Source organism: Bos indicus x Bos taurus, chromosome 13 (genome assembly GCF_003369695.1).
Source record: "Bos indicus x Bos taurus breed Angus x Brahman F1 hybrid chromosome 13, Bos_hybrid_MaternalHap_v2.0, whole genome shotgun sequence".
NCBI classification, from domain to species: domain Eukaryota; kingdom Metazoa; phylum Chordata; class Mammalia; order Artiodactyla; family Bovidae; genus Bos; species Bos indicus x Bos taurus.
The window spans coordinates 80,940,740-80,954,137 of NC_040088.1; the positions used below are offsets into that span (position 1 = coordinate 80,940,740).

The 13,398-nt window shown below is 39.7% G+C and overlaps 1 protein-coding gene across 2 annotated transcripts in view; it reads left to right on the plus strand.

Annotated features, from left to right (window-relative positions):
- The window catches only part of PAK5 (p21 (RAC1) activated kinase 5), a 426,783-nt gene that overhangs the window by 369,371 nt on the left and 44,014 nt on the right, over positions 1 to 13,398 (plus strand). For both annotated transcript variants that reach the window (XM_027560315.1, XM_027560316.1), the window contains exon 4: positions 11,648 to 12,433. In XM_027560315.1, the coding sequence (XP_027416116.1) occupies positions 11,648 to 12,433 (786 nt within the window). The remainder of the gene's footprint in view (positions 1 to 11,647; positions 12,434 to 13,398) is intronic.

The following is a 13,398-nucleotide window of genomic DNA, read 5'->3' on the forward strand; positions in this document are numbered from 1 at the left end:
ATTATGTACCCAGCTGTTTCTAGCCATATTCCTTGTGAGAAAAGGGGAATGGGTTCTCTGCAAAGAGGGTACAAGTTTAGATGGCTTGTTTGAAAGTCAGTTATTTTCTAAGAGGCCCTGGCTTATTCTTGACTCAGGGGACTGTCTAGCTTATTGACCTCCTGAGAAGTGTTTACCAGAAAGACAAAATGAAACACATTTTTGAGGAGGATAGAAGTCATTGTTTCAAAAAAGAAATGTGAGGTCTTATTAGGGCAAAGCTGTTAATTACACACTTTATTATTGTCAGGGTTAATACAGCTTGTGAGAGCAGAGGCACTTTTTCATCTCTTTCCGGGATCAAGGGGAGACAGCTGTTCTTAGGGACAGATCCATTATAGCTTATCACTGGCCAGCAGCCTCAGAAAGAAGGACCATGAAATATGGCTGCTGTCACTGGGAGCCAGAGCTGACGGTGAGCTGGTCCAGGCACAGAGGAGAGACAATGAGAACCATGGCGTCAAACTCAAGTAGATTGGGTTGCATTGATTTTTAATGCCTGACTGGTCTGCAGCATGAGATTTACTGGTACTCTTGCAGTTATTGTATTATTGATCTCTGCAAAACTGCACAATCTTGCTTTCATAAACATCAGATGCTGAAAGTAATAAATAATAGTTCTTATCATTCGAAGCCTGGTTAAACTGTGTTGTAAAATTCTGTATGTTTGGATTTCATTATCATCCCTTTGCCAATTAGGAGTCCTTTAAAGTGAAACCCAAGTCCTGGAAACACAAATTGCCTCCAGTTAAATGTGTTTTTTCTGATTAAATAAGGTTATTATATCCTTTTAAAAAAAATTGGAGGATGAGTCAGCAATTTATTTTTAATGTTGACATTTTCTTAGCCCCTTCTTGTTAACACTGATTTAATAGTTTTCACTGAAGGAAAGAAAATTAAGAGGGATTCGTGTATACCATCAGTAAACATTTTCAAATGCTATAAAGGAGATCCAAGAAAATGCCTCAGGTAGACTGTGCTTTCAGTTCTAGGAGTTTTGTTTGTTTTCACTATAGATGAAATTTTCTTATTTCCAAATGTTTGCAACCACACCTTCATTTCTGTGGTACTCAGCTTTTATGTACCAATAATTCCCAGGCTTGGAACTTTATGGTAAGATAATGATGCTGTTGAATATGTTCTAAAATGTTGAGATCTATTAAAGTCTTCATTTCGGTTAAACATAAATATTTTACTTCATAGGAAAGGCAGAAATATTGACCAACTATAGCAATAAACAACCACAACATCAAAAAATGTACACAATATGTACATAGTTAACATTACTTATGTATTAATATATATGATATATTTAACACTATGCTATATATAATAATAAAATATGCATTATATATTTAATAGTATATATATATATATTGCTGAATCCTATTATACTGAAAAGCATATCTTGGTCTAACTTTTATTTTTATAAAAGTAACCCTGATTATAGGAGAATCTGGAAAATACATAACACCATGAGTATGTCACCAAGTCCAAACTCAGTTCTGCTTACCACACAACAGGCCAATAAATCAGGAGACCAGTTGTTTGAAAGAGGGATAATGATTTTATTCAGAATGCCAGCAAGCAGAGAAGATGATGAACTAGTGTCCCAAAGCAACATTTTACCCAATTAGAATTCAGGCTTCTTGTATATTGAAAGGGGAGGGCGTGTGGTTGACTGTTGCAACTTCTTGGTATCAGAATCCTTTGTTCTTGCAGCTGTCCAGGTAGGTCAGGTCATGATATTCCTATAAGCCTCCAATAAGACAAATGTTATTCTCTGTTCTGCAGCATTTTATCTCTATATAAATAGAAGAGTGTTATACTTTTAAAGGTCACAGCCTCCAGAATGGGTTATCCTGTATATTTCTGGCTTCAGGCAACATTCTTTTACAGAAGGTGCAGAGCCAGCATGACTAAGCACAGGCAACAGAGCAGAGAGGCTTAAAGTAAAAGACCAACAAGGAGTCGGATTCGTTCTTCTCTATTACAAGTACAAAGTGTGAACAACAGACTAGCAGCAGCAGCCGCATTTGAGATCCAGAGTCTCAGACCCCTCCTCAGACCTACTAAGTCATAATCTTCTTTAACAGGGGTTTTGGTGATTTGAGTGCACCTTAAAGTTTGAGAAGCACTGGTCTAAAACACAAACCACCCTTAAGCTCCCAATTAAACATTAAAAGCCCAGTTTTTTTTTTCTAATTTTATTTTATTTTTAAACTTTACATAATTGTATTAGTTTTGCCAAATAACAAAATGAATCCGCCACAGGTATACATGTGTTCCCCATCCTGAACCCTCCTCCCTCCTCCCTCCCCATACCATAAAAGCCCAGTTTGATTAATTTTTGCGACTAGTCAATACATTTTTTAAAAAGATACAAGTGCTAATCTTGACTTGAAAGAATTCCATTTTTTAGATATAATCAGAAGTAGCCATTTAGTGTATATATAACAATTGGTCAATGCAGATGGTGACTGCAGCCATGAAATTAAAAGACGCTTACTCCTTGGAAGAAAAGTTATGACCAACCTAGATAGCATATTCAAAAGCAGAGACATTACTTTGCCAACAAAGGTCCGTCTAGTCAAGGCTATGGTTTTTCCAGTGGTCATGTATGGATGGGAGAGTTGGACTGTGAAGAAAGCTGAGCATCAAAGAATTGATGCTTTTGAACTGTGGTATTGGAGAAGACTCTTGTGAGTCCCTTGGACTGCAAGGAGATCCAACCAGTCCATTCTGAAGGAGATCAGTCCTAGGATTTCTTTGGAAGGAATGATGCTAAAGCTGAAACTCCAGTACTTTGGCCACCTCATGTGAAGAGCTGACTCATTGGAAAAGACTCTGATGCTGGGAGGGGTTGGGGGCAGGAGGAGAAGGAGACAACAGAGGATGAGATTGGCTGGATGGCATCACTGACTCAATGGACGTGAGTTTGAGTGAACTCCGGGAAATGGTGATGGACAGGGACGCCTGGCGTGCTGCGATTCATAGGGTCACAAAGAGTCGGACACGACTGAGCGACTGAACTGAACTGAACTGAACTGAACTTTCCCAATATCACAAGGCTGATAAGTGGTGTGAGCCTAAGATTCAAAACAGGGATAATAAATACGTGCTACTTGGTTTTCAAAAAAATATTTCTTCAGTTCAGTTGCTTAGTTGTGTCCGACTCTTTGTGACCCCATGAACCACCCCACTCCAGGCCTCCCTGTCCATCACCAACTCCCGGAGTTTACCCAAACTCATGTCCATTGAGTCAGTGGTGCCATCTAACCATTTCATCCTCTGTTGTCCCCTTCTCCTCCTGCCTTCAATCTTTCCCAGCTTCAGGGTCTTTTCAAATGAGTCAGCTCTTTGCATCAGGTGGCCAAAATATTGGAGTTTCAGCTTCAGCATCAGTCCTTCCAATGAATATTCAGGACTGATCTCCTTTAGGATGGACTGGTTGAAACTCCTTGCAGTCCAAGTGTTGGGGTCCTTTAATGGACCAGAATCTGGTGGTCCAGAGTAGATGATAAGAAAGTGAAAGAAAGAGAGCCGGAGGGAGGGAGAGAGAGAGAGAGAGAGAGAAAGAAAGAAAGAAAGACACGGGGACCCAAGCTCTGATGGAGCAAAGGTATTTTATTAGCAGAAATGCAGGCTTATATATCTTTAGTAAGATGATTACTCAGCTATTACACAGCATGAAATTTTATCAATAGCCACAATATGGATTGTCTAATACATACAAGGTGGCTGATGCAGAAAAGAGTCACTGAAGGGAGTTACTGACAGGAATCCAAGCAGATACCGTTTCTCATGATCTCAGTCCTGAGAGCTGCATGCAGCTCTACTCGTTCTCAGAATAGGAACTGATAAGGAACTGAGAATTTATGAGAAACAGCACATAGGAATCCTCCTGTTAAACATTCCTTGACATCCAAGGGACTCTCAAGAGTCTTCTCCAAAACCACAGCTCAAAAGCATCAATTCTTCTGTACTCAGCTTTCTTTATAGTCCAACTCTCACATCCATACATGACTACTGGAAAAACCATAGCCTTGACTAGATGGACCTTTGTTGACAAAGTAATGTCTCTGCTTTTTAATATGCTGTCTAGGTTGGTCATAACTTTCCGTCCAAGGAGTAAGCGTCTTTTAATTTCATGGCTGCAATCACCATCTGCGGTGATTTTGGAGCCCATAAAAATAGTCTGCCACTGTTTTCACTGTTTCCCCATCTATTTGCCATGAAGTGATGGAACTGGATGCCATGATCTTAGTTTTCTGAATATTGAGCTTTAAGCCAACTTTTTCACTCTCCACTTTCACTTTCATCAAGAGGCTCTTTAGTTCTTCACTTTCTGCCATAAGGGTGGTGTCATCTGCATATCTGAGGTGATTGATATTTCTCCCGGCAATCTTGATTCCAGCTTGTGCTTCTTCCAGACCAGTGTTTCTAATGATGTACTCTGCATATAAGTTAAATAAGCAAGGTGACAATCTACAGCCTTGACATACTCCTTTCCCTATTTGGAACCCATCTGTTGTTCCATGTCCAGTTCTAACTGTTGCTTCCTGACCTGCATACAGGTTTCTCAAGAAGCAGGTCAGGTAATCTGGTATTCCCATCTGTTTCAGAATTTTCCACAGTTTATTGTGATCCACACAGTCAAAGGTTTTGGCATAGTCCATAAAGCTGAAATAGATGTTTTTCTGGAACTCTCTTGTTTTTTTGATGTTCCAGTGAATGTTGGCAATTTGATCTCTGGTTCCTCTGCCTTTTCTAACACCAGCTTGAACATCTGGAAGTTCACGGTTTACATATTGCTGAAGCCTGGCTTGGAGAATTTTGAGCATTATTTTACTAGCGTGTGAGATGAGCGCAATTGTGTGGTAGTTTGAGCATTCTTTGCCATTCCCTTTCTTTAGGATTGGAATGAAAACTGACCATTTCCAGTCCTGTGGCCACTGCTGAGTTTTCCAAATGTGCTGGCATATTGAGTGCAGCACTTTCACAGCATCATCTTTTAGGATTTGAAATAGTTCAACTGGCATTCCATCACTTCCACTAGCTTTGCTCCTAGTGATACTTCCTCAGACCTACTTGACTTTACATTCCAGAATGTCTGGCTCTAGGTGAGTGATCACACCATCATGATTATCTGGGTCATGAAGATCTTTTTTGTATAGTTCTTCTGTGTATTCTTGCCACCTCTTCTTAATATCTTCTGCTTCTGTTAGGTCCATACCATATCTGTCCTTTTTTGAGCCTGTCTTTGCATGAAATGTTCCCTTGGTATCTCTAATTTTCTTGAAGAGATCTCTAGTCTTTCCTATTCTATTGTTTTCCTCTTTTACTTTACGTTGATCCCTGAGGAAGGCTTTCTTATCTCTCCTTTCTATTCTTTGGAACTCTGCATTCAAATGGGTATATCTTTCCTTTTCTCCTTTGCTTTTTGCTTCTCTTCTTTTCACAGCTGTTGTAAGGCCTCCTCAGACAGGCATTTTGCTTTTTTGCATTTCTTTTTCTCAGGGATGTTCTTGATCCCTGTGTCCTGTGCAATGTCATGAACAGAGTCCATAGTTCATCAGGCATGCTATCAGATCTAGTCCCTTACATCTACTTCTCACTTCCACTGTATAATCATAAGGGATTTGATTTAGGTCATACCTGAATGGTCTACTCAGTGAATAGTCTTTTTTTTTTTTTTCTTTTAAGTAGTGTTTAGCTCATAGCAATATTTCTTCTTCCATATTAACAAATGCATAGAATTCTGTTTATTGGATTTACACTATAATTTTGCATGTGAAGTGAACATACTTTGGCCGTTCAATGACAAATGCAAAGAAACAGTGAACTTCCCAATTCTAAGGTCACAGATTAATTTGTATGCTGAAACGGTGACCTCTAATCCCCACAGAAATCTAATCTACACATACTGGGCAATAAAAAAACAGTGGAATAGTTGTTTATGATAGTTTAGTTTTTACTTTTTCAAATGTAAGATATTTATAGCACAATTAATGAGAGAAAACTCTATCCCAAATTATGTTATTGCTTTCAGTTCAGTTCAATTCAGTTCAGTCACTCAGTAGTCACTTAAAAAAATCCTTACAGATAGTATAGATATAGATATTACAGATAACTATTATACCTATCTATAGATATCACTCTCCACATAGGTGGAGGAATGGGTGGATAGGTGGATGGATGGCTGGATGGATGGATAAGATAGATGCCTCTTTTTGTCAACTATATTCTTTTCTTTCAGTATTCTCCAGAACTGGAGTTAATTTCAAGTCTGCCCACTCAAATCATTAATGAACTTGTAAGGGTATTGGTGGGGAAATAGTGAGATTTGAGGACCCAGCAATTTCAAAGGAAGTGTTCAATAATGTTCTGATCTTAAAGGAGTCACATCATACAGAGAAGGCTTCTTCTTCTTCTTCTAAATATCTGTGTCCTGGTAGAGAATTTCCAAGTCTAGCCCTCAATACAGTCATTTATTAATTTGCTGAAGATGAACCAACAGGTGTTCTGGATAGAAATTGCAAAGGCAAGTGATTGTGATGCAGGTGTGAGCAGGGAGCGTGTCTTCTGTGATCACACTCGTCCTGATGGCCTTATATATGCAGCTCTGTAACACGTCCTGATCATCTGTGTGCCTCAGTCACTCAGTAAGTGACAGTTTACACATGTTGTTCTCTCTTGGACCTGGCTTACAAATTCTCCTCTTCCTGAAAACTTTCCTAGATTTTTAGTTTGTTTTATTCTGGTCTTTCCTTTACTCTATAACCTTCACCTTTTTTTTTTTTTTTTGGTGGCTATAGTCCATTTTATTGCCACTATTGCCTTTCTAGGTATATATCTTTTTTAATTAATTTTTGTATTTTAATTGGAGGCTAATTACTTTGCAATATTGTAGTGGTTTTCACCATACATTGATATGAATCAGCCATGGGTGTACATGTGTCCCCATCCTGAACCCCCCTCCCACCTCCCTCCCCATCCCATACCCCAGGGTCATCCCAGTGCACCAGCCCCGAGCACCCTGTCTCATCCATCAAACCTGGACTGGACAAATAGAAAGCCCAGAGATAAATCCACGCACCTATGGACACCTTCTCTTTGACAAAGGAGGCAAGAATATGCAATGGAAAAAAGACAATCTCTTTAACAAGTGGTGCTGGAAAAACTGGCCAACCACTTGTAAAAGAATGAAACTAGAACACTTTCTAATACCATACACAAAAATAAACTCAAAATGGATTAAAGATCTAAACGTAAGACCAGAAACTATAAAACTCCTAGAGGAGAACATAGGCAGAACACTCTCTGACATAAATCACAGCAGGATCCTCTATGACCCACCTCCCAGAGTAATGGAAATAAAAGCGAAAATAAACAAATGGGACCTAATTAAACTTAAAAGCTTTTGCACAATGAAGGAAACTATAAGCAAGGTGAAAAGACAGCCTTCAGAATGGGAGAAAATAATAACCTTCACCTTGTAACTTACCTTCACTGATGAGTTGTATTTAAACATTCTAAATTCATTTTCTATTTGCACATTTGTGTCCACCCAAAGGCAGTCTGTTTAATGAGACTATCAGTGTGTTTTAAAACTGCTTCTTAATCCCTCACATCCTCCATCACCCTCTACATTTCCGGGGGCATCAGAGAAGTAAATAGTAAGGGGGAAAACTAGAATGAACCACATGGTACCAGATTAGATTCAGAGACGTCCATCTGAATTCATGTTAAGATTACTACAGATAGAGATGAATGGGTAGAATTATAGACATGTGTGTGTACATGGGTCACTTTACATGTGACTGTTGCATGGCTCTAGTCACTGAAGGGGCTTGGAGGCAGTGACACCCTGGTAGCAGTATGCACACCCAGCAGCCAGGCACTGGTTTCTAATAGCATCCTTCACTAAAAGGGGCCACGGCACCTTAGAGGAAAGGCTGATTTTAGGGCAGGGACAGAAAAAATACAAGCTAAGCTTAGAGTATTTAAGGTACTTTCTGTCACTCGGATAGTGCCAGAAAGTACGCAAATGATCAAAAAATAAAAGAATTGGGCCTTTTCATAGGGACACAGCAGCCAGTCTCAAAGAACTCTTAATAACCAAAGCTGAAACAATTTGAGCAACAAAACAACAAAGTACAGGTAAACTTCAGAGATATTACAAGTTCAACTCCAGACCATGACGATAAAGCAAGTTCTGCAGTAAATCAAGACCTACATATTTGTTGATTTCCCAGTGCCTATAAAAATGATGTTTATGCTATACTGTAGTCTATTGAGTGTACAATAGCGTTATATCTAAAAACAATAATGTCTGAAAGTATTTTAATTTTAAAATACTTTATTGCTGAAAAATGCTAACGATCATCTGAGCTATCAGTGAATTATAATCTTTTTTGCTGGTGGAGAGTTTGAAATATTTCGAGAATTACCAGAATGTAACATAAAGGCAAGAAGTGAGAAAATGTTGTTGGAAAAATGGTGCCAGTAGACTTGCTTGAGTCAGGGTTGCCATAAACCTTCAATTTGTTTAAAAAAAAAAAAAAAGAAAAGAAAGAAAGAAATCTGCAAAGCACAATGAAGTGAAGCACAATAAAAATGAAGTATGCCTGTATTGAATTATAACCCAAAGTATTATTCAGTTGCTAAGTTGTGTCCAACTCTTTGAGACCCCATGGACTGCAGCATGCCAGGCTTCTCTGTCCTTCACTGTCTCAGAGTTTGCTCACATTCATGTCCATTGAGTCAGTGATGCTATTTAACCATCTCATCCTCTGCTGCCCCCTTCTCCTTTTGCCTTCAGTCTTTCCCAGCATCAGGGTATTATTCAATGAGTTAGCTCTTTGCATCAGGTGGCCAAAGTATTGGAGCTTCATCTTCAACAACAGCCTTTCCAATGAGTATTCAAGATTGATTTACTTTAGGATGGACTGTTTGGATCTCCTTGCAGTCCAAGAGACTCTCAAGAGTCTTCTGCAGCTCCACAGTTCAAAAGCATCAATTCTTTGGCACTCAGCCTTTCTTATGGTCCAACTCTCACATCTGGTATATGACTGCTGAAAAAACTATAGCTCTGACCATATACAGACCATTGTTGGCAAAGTGATGTCTCTGCTTTTTAATATGCTGTCTAGGTTTGTCATAGCTTTCCTTCCAAGGAACAAGCATCTTTTAATTTCATGGCTGCAGTCACCATCCACAGTGATTCTGGAGCCCAAGAAAATAAAATCTGTCACTGTTTCCACTTTTTCCCCATGTGTTTTCCGTGAAGTGGTGGAACCAGGTGCTATATCTTAGTTTTTTGAATGTTGAGTTTGCAGCCAGCTTTTATACTCTCCTCTTTCACCCTCATCAAAAAACTCTTTAGTTCCTCTTCACTTTCTATCAAAGTATAAAACAAGTAAATATTCATGATTCTATCCCTACTGATTCAAATAAGTGATATAAAAATGAAAATAAATAAATAGGGAAAGTGGGCAAGTGTCCTGTGCAAAAGGATTCCAAGTACTTTATGTAGATACATCCCATCAGGAAGGTAGATCTTGACTGGACACCCCTTGAGTATGGACTACACTTAGTGACTTGCTTCCAAAGAGTGCATGAGAGGGGAGAAGGAGGGAAGCAAAACTTTACCATGTGAAAACTTGGCAACTATTACTATGGCCAGGTGATCAAGGTCAATATCATCAGCAATAGTAATGCTGATGGTGTGTATCCTGGATATGATGTAATGAAATTGGTATATTAGTCTGTGATCTTCCTTCCGTAAACCAATAACCTCAGTTTAAACATGAGAAAAATACCAGATACACCCAGTTGAGGGACATTCTGCACAGTAACTGACAAGTACTCGTTAAAATTGTGCATGATACTGGATGCTTGGGGCTGGTGCACTGGGACGACCCAGAGGGATGGTACGGGGAGGGAGGAGGGTTCAGGATGGGGAACACGTGTATACCTGTGGCGGATTCATATTGATATATGGCAAAACCAATATAATATTGTAAAGTTAAAAAATGAAATTTAAAAAAAAAGCTTTCAAATTAAAAAAAAATTGTCAAGGTCATCAAGGAAAGTCTGAGAATTATCTCATGTCTAAGGAGACATGACAAATAAAGGTAGTGAGGTAGACTGGATAGGACTCTGAAACACTAAGAAAAAAATCTAATGAAATCTACATAGACTGTGCTAAACAGTTTATGTTAACAGTAATGCAAGATGTTAACAACTAGCAGCTTTCCTGAAGTTTCAGTGGAGAATGGATACATCTGTATGTATGGCTGGGTCACTTTGCTATGCACCTGAAACTATCACAATATTGTTAATCAACTATACTCTAATATAAAATAGAAAGTTTAAATTAAAAAATGTGATTAATAAAAAACATTGGGACTAGGTGAGACATATATGAGACCTCTTTTTTCAGCTTCTCTGTTAATCTGAAAGTATTCCAGACTTAAACATTTATTTAAAAGAAAGGGTGAAGACCAAGGCTTAAGTCCAGAACTGACTGAGGGGGAAGAAAAACAATTTGTCTTTCACTGTGGTAGTTGGAGAAGCACTGATCTATAAAACACAGGTCTAGGAGGACTTTGACTTTTTCTTCCAGTTTGAAATTGCTTGTGCTAACTGAGATGGCTTTGAACTCCTTGCTACTTCCTCCAAGGTATTTTTCTCTTGCATTCCTGGAAGTCTGAAGTCACATTTTGTTCTTTGTTCTTTTATCCGCCCTCGTCATATTTTACTGCAAACTTTGTCATTGTCAAGGTGCAGCTGACTAGCTTTGTAAGTACTTTCTGATTTCTTTCCGCTCCTGCTATTCATCCTGGTGTTATTTAGGTTCATTAAAGGGAGCATTTGGGCTTGGCAGTTTGTCACTAAGGTTCAGGTACAACCACATCATTACCAAGCCATCCAAAGTTCGGCGATGATGATACCGATGATACACAGTCAAGAAACCATTACAGTTATATCACGTTTGATCACAAATTAAATCATATAAGTAATCTTCGTGCCATTCCCTATTTACAGCTTAGAAAGTTTCCTCTTCTATGAAATCTGATAGCTTCAATTATTATGTCTTTCATAAAAAGGTTAAAAAAAATGTGCACCTCTTTCTGAGTATGTTACTGTTTAAGTAACAATGGTTTTAATTTTGGAAGTAATCTGGATAATGAATGTAAAAAGATAGTAAGTATACGTTTTATAAGCAAAGAGTTATGAACTTAAAATTATAATCATCAGCTTATTGTTAGATTGCTAGGGTTTAGTGAAGAAGCAATGAACTGGTACATAAAACAGTGATACCCGATAAATAGCTTCTAAATGGCTTTTTGATATTTGATATCTCTATTGAGACAGATAAGGAAGAATTTGCAATTTGAGACTACTGTTTAATATTTGATTTATTTCACCAGTCAAGAAATCAAAGAATCAACAGGCTTTTTTCTTTATCTTTTTTAATGAAATGCCCCTGGGGCCTATTTTCCTCTGTGGTTTAAACTGGACGGAATCAGGATAGGATTCTTCCATCAATTTGAAAGTGTGAAATGTTTTCTTTAAACAGTGTTCTCTTTATTATTCCCAGACAATCGTTAGAGGAAACAAACCCTGCAAGGAGACCTCCATCAACGGCCTGCTGGAGGATTTTGACAACATCTCTGTGACCCGCTCCAACTCCCTGAGGAAGGAAAGCCCACCCACCCCAGACCAGGGAGCCTCCAGCCGTGGTCCAGGCCATCGGGAAGAAAACGGCTTTCTCACCTTCTCGCAGTATTCCAGCGAATCTGACACCACTGCTGACTATGCGTCTGAAAAGTACAGAGAAAAGAGTCTCTATGGAGATGATCTGGACCCGTTTTATAAAGGCGGCCACTCTGCCAGGCAAAATGGGCACGTATTGAAGATGCAACATGGGGAGGCCTATTATCCTGAGATGCAGGCTTTGCAGTCCGACAGAGCCCGGTTTCCTGCAGATTATCATGCACACTTGGACTCACTGAGCAAACCCAGCGAGTACAGTGACCTCAAGTGGGGCTTCCAGAGAGCCTCGGGCAGCTCCCCTCTGGATTATCCGTTCCAGTTCATACCTTCTAGAACTGCAGGGACCAGTGGGTGCTCAAAGGAGAGCTTGGCATACAGCGAAAGTGAATGGGGACCCAGCCTGGATGACTATGACAGGAGGCCAAAGTCATCGTACCTGTGTCAGACGAGCCCTCAGCCTGCCATGCGGCAGAGGTCCCGGTCAGGCTCCGGGCTCCAGGAGCCCATGATGCCCTTCGGAGAAAGTGCATTTAAAACCCACCCCCAAGGACACTCCTACAGCTCCTACACGTACCCGCGCCTGTCTGAGCCCACAGTGTGCGTTCCAAAGGTAACGTTCACTGCCTCCCTCCCTCCAGCATGCGGGACCTCCACAAGGTGTGCTCCCACCACCCTCTTATTTGCATTCTAGAGCACTGGTTAGTCTGTAAGTGAGAATCTGTATCAAAATTCTGCCTGGTTTCCATTCACAAGCCCCCAGGGCAGAGAATTTAGGGCAAGGCACATGTATTCATTAAAATCAAATCCTCTGGGGAGTTCCTACAGGCTTTCTGGGTTAAAAGGCAAAAGAACATTTTTTTCCAAAAGATATCCTGCTATATTAGTGATAAATGTTCTGTGCTGGCACAGCAGGGTGTCTTGTGTTACAGAGTGTAGAGTTCTAGACTGCCAGAGGGAGTAATACAGTAGTTCCTCCACTCTGGTAAAGGGTACCTAGAACTGCCAAAAAGGGGAAAAAAGTCAGGATAATGGGTAAGTTTTAATAAAGTTAATTGTATTCAATTCAAGGGATTGTCGGTATTTTGAGAGTATTTCTTTCTACTAGGTTAGCGTTGACATGTCGTGTGTGTGTGTGTGTGTGTGTGCAACTTTAGGACGATAGATGGAATCTGGTTGCTAGGCCTTCCTTGGTGTGCTTTTTCTTTTGTTTTGTCTTATTGTAATTTCTCTTTTAATATTTTTTCTTAATGTTGTAAATTTGCTTTGAAATGTGGCTGGGTCATGATACCCCAAAGTTTGGGAACCACTGTTGGAGGAGTTACTGGCTTTACAAAATACCTTGGAAAGTGTGCCAGCACTTTGTTTTCCCAGTTAACTTAGAAATGTTTTTGCTACCTCCCTGCTACAGCTAAGTGAAGATGGGCCATTTGGCTGTGAGTTCTAGATTACAGAGGTCTCAGACCAGTTGAGGGAGACGTGGCTTCTAGAAGCATGATTGTGGACGTTTGCAACCCAATACTGTCTCTTCAACAGCTTGGTGAGCCGCACAGCGAATCTTGGAGGGCAGGGCTGCCT